Source organism: Danaus plexippus (assembly GCF_018135715.1).
Source record: "Danaus plexippus chromosome 16 unlocalized genomic scaffold, MEX_DaPlex mxdp_23, whole genome shotgun sequence".
In the NCBI taxonomy this organism is placed as follows: domain Eukaryota; kingdom Metazoa; phylum Arthropoda; class Insecta; order Lepidoptera; family Nymphalidae; genus Danaus; species Danaus plexippus.
In genome coordinates this window covers 2,017,379-2,022,943 of record NW_026869851.1, presented here as the reverse complement: position 1 = coordinate 2,022,943, position 5,565 = coordinate 2,017,379, and the positions used below count along the sequence as shown (strand labels likewise).

The 5,565-nt window shown below is 33.0% G+C and overlaps 1 protein-coding gene across 1 annotated transcript; it reads left to right on the top strand.

Moving 5' to 3' along the window:
• The first annotated feature begins 549 nt into the window (after nt 1-549).
• Nucleotides 550-4,165, top strand: LOC116772021 (alpha-amylase 2-like). The gene is made up of 9 exons (XM_032664045.2): nt 550-568; nt 674-847; nt 928-1,079; nt 1,807-1,987; nt 2,204-2,319; nt 2,551-3,058; nt 3,223-3,423; nt 3,506-3,667; nt 4,059-4,165. The coding sequence occupies exons 1-9, from the start codon at nt 566-568 to the stop codon at nt 4,068-4,070; spliced, it is 1,509 nt and encodes a 502-aa protein (XP_032519936.2). The 5' UTR covers nt 550-565; the 3' UTR covers nt 4,071-4,165.
• Nucleotides 4,166-5,565: the final 1,400 nt, after the last annotated feature.

Here is a 5,565-nt window from a genome sequence, read left to right as displayed (position 1 = left end):
ATTATACTTTACAAAATTAGAAACCATATATTATTAATAGAAATAGGAAAACTGTATAGAAATTAACTATCATTTAATTAAATAAAAGAAAAGAGTTAGTATTTCAAATAAGTCGTGGTGGCCTGGAGGTAAAGACCCGCCTCGCATACGTGAGGTATTCAAGCGGGTTCGAAACTAATGTGATCTTTTCCGAGTTGAAATTGAAATCGCCAACCCGTCTTGAGCAAGCGTGATGATTAATACTCTAACCTTCTCCATGCGAGAAGAGGCATTTGCCCCGCACTGGGCTTCGATGAGCTGATGATGATGATGATTTCAAATCCCATACTATGAAACATTTTTTGTTATTGTAAAATTGCAAAATGGGTTATATAACTACATACATCATTAAGGCAAAAAGAAAAGTATTTTCTATATATAAATGTCGTAATATGTAGATTTCATATCGGGTTGAACACTGCTTAATTTTTTAATCCTTGATATTTATTATCATAAAGATTAGATGTTTTGCAATTTGAGCTCGGTTGGTGGGCAATTATTTTGTTTATCGTAATGTGCATTTATTATGGTAAGTACGTATATGTTTCTATCATAAAAAAAATGTATTTTGAAATTGAATATCAATGCAGACCTTCATTAATTTATTTTTTGTTTATTTTTATTTTAATCCTAGGCTGGGTTAACAATTCTAGTTTTATTAGCTTTGGCAACCGGACTAAATGCTTATAAGAATCCACACTATGCGCCGAATAGATCTGTGAACGTTCATTTGTTTGAATGGAAATGGGATGACATAGCGGCTGAATGTGAACGGTTCTTAGGACCTAAAGGGTTCGGAGGTATTCAGGTATAGAATCAACTTAATTTTAGTCAAATCTCACTAAATATTTAAAGGGTGTAGATGACAAAAACCAGAAACATTTGTAGGTATCACCGCCCAATGAGAACGTCGTTCTTCGTAACAACAATCGTCCCTGGTGGGAGCGGTATCAGTCCATGTCATATAAGCTGGTGACCAGATCTGGCAATGAACAGCAGTTTACCAACATGGTCAGACGGTGTAACGCGGCTGGAGTTAGGTAACTTTAACGGTTATTTGGTTGTAGGATAAATACTTCAATAATTCTTAAGATAAGTAAGTAGTTAATTATTTTATATCGATCAATTAAAAAATAAAATAAATATTATAGATAATATAAAAACAGATAACACAATACATAAACAGATCCTTATTAGGATTAAAAATATATATTATAGGTATATTTGATTGTGTTAGGTACTATCAAATTTATTTTTTAAATTCAGTTTTCACGTCATTTAGTTGAGCCCAATGCTTCTAGAAATCGTTTCCTGTTGTGATTGTTTAGTTCGATATGGTGTTGTTGTCTTTTGGAGTATGGTTAAAAATATCAGGGAATAAAAATTATATGTGAAGATTTTTTTATCAATATTAGAATATGTTGTCCCATAAGTCTCAGAAAATAATTGTTATATAAATCATTTATTTGTTTCTACTAAACAATAAATATTGTGAACAATGTGGAGAGCTATAAAATAACAGGATCGATGATAAATAATTTAAAAAAAAAGCAACGACAATGAATTACATCACCACTACTAGAATAATAAAATAATTGTATCTACAAAGTTTTGAACGATTAAATTCACTGGCGAGATAAAATTCTTTCTCACTACGTAAAGGCTATTCTAAAGGACCCTAGAGTTTTTTTTATGTATTCTTCTTTGTCTATTAATTGGCGTTTAAAAAAAGGTTATATGGTAAAGAACAAAATTAATGATTATTAGGATTTACGTGGATGCTGTCATCAACCACATGACAGGAGAGCCAGTGGAGAATGTAGGGACAGGGGGAAGCACTGCTGTGTTCCGGGATTTTTACTACCCAGCTGTGCCTTACACCAGGGATCACTTCAACTGGCCAACGTGCGGTATTAATGGGGAAGACTATATGAACAATGCGTGGAGGGTAGGTCTAAATTATAAATTTGTATATGTATATGTATATCTCATTCTCATAAGGTAGCTGTATTATCGTAATTCATAATAATATTTTGTAGATTTTGGGTAAAAAAAATACTCACTTATCTATTTAAGAAGATTTTTATCTATTTAAGTGGGTTCTTTGGTTTTTCTATTTAGGAGCAAATTTGAAGTGTGCTATAAAGGACTTACTTCATTTAAGGTCCGCAACTGTGAGCTGGTTGGTCTGAAGGATTTGGATCAGAGCAACGAACATGTCAGACAAATGATAGCCAATTATATGAACAAACTCATAAGCCTCGGTGTGGCTGGATTCAGGTTTAACATTTAAAGTATACTAAATTGACAGCTAATTTTATGTAAAGATGAACTGCCTTCGATTTCATGTCCTATAAGTTAATTATTTTTCTGTATAGTGAATAAAGAGATTTAGGAATATTTATATAAATATGATACTGAATATAAAGTTAATTTAACCAAGGATTATTGCTGTCATTAATAAGTCAAGGCTACAGTGAAACGTTTTGAAATAATCATTTTCGTCACCAGAATCGACGCAGCGAAGCACATGTGGCCGGAAGACTTGAGAGTCATTTTCAGCAGACTCCGAAATCTGAACACTGAGCACGGTTTCGCCCCGAACTCCCGACCATACATATACCAGGAGGTTATCGACTATGGCGGTGAGGCCGTCAGCAGGGACGAATACACACCCATAGGGGCTGTCACAGAATTCAAAGCTGGCTTGGAACTTAGTAACGCCTTCAGAGGAAGCAACCAACTGAGATGGCTTTCCTCGTGGGGCCCACAATGGGGTTTGCTAGCTAGCGGTGACGCTTTGACATTTATAGACAACCATGATAACGAGAGAGGTCACGGAGGCGGTGGGGGGATATTGACGTACAAGGAGCCCAGAGCATACAAGGCGGCTATAGCGTTCCTCCTGGCGCATCCTTACGGGGAACCACAGATAATGAGCAGTTTTCAATTCCTGGACTCCGAAATTGGACCACCGATGGACTTTAACCAGAATATTATATCACCCTCTATCAATTCCGTGAGTAATAAAAATATACTAATATCCCTCTAAACTCTAAGATTCTTAGACTAAGTAACATTTATATTTAATGCTATCCATCTAAATGCCTAAGATAGGTATAAAAGTATTGCCAATTCCAAGTACTTTCTAATCATTAGCTGCTATTTTATGTGATAAATCAGGATGGATCTTGCGGCAACGGCTGGGTCTGTCAGCACCGTTGGAGACAGATCTACGCGATGGTAGGATTCAGGAACGCGGCTGGCAACAGTGGCATCAACGATTGGTGGGACAACGGCTCTAATCAGATCGCGTTCTGCCGCGGAAATAAGGCTTTCATCGCATTTAACAATGACAACTGGAGTTTAAATCAAAATTTGCAGGTTGGTTACAGTAAGAAAAATACATATTACAAATTTTATATATATAAAAAGAGTTCCTATGATAAGAGTATGACTCCTTCAGACCTGTCTGCCCGCGGGTACTTACTGCGACGTCATCTCGGGAGACAAAGTGAACAAGTCCTGTCGCGGTAAGACTGTGAACGTGGACGGTAACGGTCGCGCTAACATTATACTTGGCAACAATGAGTACGACATCATGATGGCTATACATGTTGGTCCGGAGGTAAGCACTGATTATAAAATTTCTTAACATTATTTTGATATTTTAAACGTAAAGAAAATATTTGGCACATCAATAAGTATAGTACAATTTAATGATAGCTGTCATCCAAGATCAGCCTTTGAAATTTTCAGTGTAATACATTTTATCATTGAATTCGACTGAATAAATAAAATATATACATTCTGGCAGATCGGGGTTTGCGTTTCTGACACCTGTCAATATAACCTGTAAAATCATTTATTTAATAATGTCATTTCTTGTTTGTTTGTTTGTTTAAAATGTGGCCCTCATCCGCGCAAAGAAACGTCATTTCTTTCGTCATTATTTATGCTTATTTTTTTTTATTTCATGACGTATTTAAATTCGTATAATTGTTTTTATTTAATTTCAGAGTCGATTATAAAAATTACACCAGAAGGACAAATTAATGAAACCTAATTATACTTTCAACAATTCAATCATTTCGATGAAAATGAAATAAATATATTTTAAATAATGCTCATTTTTTTATTTATTAATCCAATTTTACAAATGATAAATGTTCAATTATTATATAGGCTAACTCTGTAATGAAGTATGCTTAAATGGAAAGGGCACAAATAATGTACGTAATTCAAGTAAAAATATTGAAATGATATCCAAATGTGGCTCCCTGCATATTTGGCAACATTGAAGGTTATACACTCTATAAATGTAGAATATATGTATATATACATACATTGGAGTGCATTTATACTACAGAAGGAATTAAATATATTTCATTTTGATAGCAGTGTTACGTTGATATAATGAATTTTAATCTTCATACAAATTTGCTCTAGTAATGGATTTAATTTAATTATTGAGACTGAATAAAATAATTATTATATCTCCTTTAAAAGAGAATACAATAAAAGAACACAATATTTATAAAAATCAAAGATCGAGATATCATACTTATGTGTATTTATGACGTGATAAAATAAATAACAGGTAATTCGCGTTTTCAATATGACAATTAACATTGACATTTTGTAATGTAATGTAATGACAAGTTGTATTTCACCTAAAATGATACATTGTTACCTTTTAACAAAAAGAAAAATTATTGCCTATTTTTGCTTTGACCCACAAAAACGTTTATTTGAGGGAATATGATATTTTTTCATCTGTCAGATAATGTGTACCATAAAAGCAGATGATAGTAGATGTATACTTTTTAATCAATCGCTACAGTCTTGATCTTCTTTGGCTTCCCACAACAAGTTTGTTTTTTGTAAATTTCAAGAAAATTTAAAAGAGTCTTACTATTTGTTGAAATCACTAACTTAACAGAATATACATAATATTTTACTTTCAAGAGTGTGAATTGTATGGTGTTGGTGGAATTGTGTAGTTATTATTTTCTCTGATGGAATTGTCTACTCTTAGTCACGAAATAGAATACAAAAGAGGGATATATTATTTCTAAAAGATCTTATTTAAAATCCATTCGTCAAAAAAATGAAAGAAATAGATAAAAACACTGGGATCTAAAGAGATTAAAACTTTTATAATACACGTAAAAATACTAATAATAAGATGATAATGTTAACAATGTTGATTCCTGACAGTTTAATATGGCAATAATGGTATTAAAATTAAAAGACAAGCGGTAATTATGTACATTTTTAAAAAAATTACTCTCAAAATATATCGAGTCCATTCATAAAAGGTCGTTGACCACAGACTGCATGGTTAATCTAAAACAAATGCATTTCAATAATTTTCCTGTTTCGAACATTCGCGGCACAGACTAATGAAAATTTTCTCTCAATAATGCAACTTTTAATCAATACCAACCAGTAATATCGATCCCCTATACGCGTTATTTTGGTTAACGTGATAACAGATGACCTTGAAAACGTCGAATAATTTGG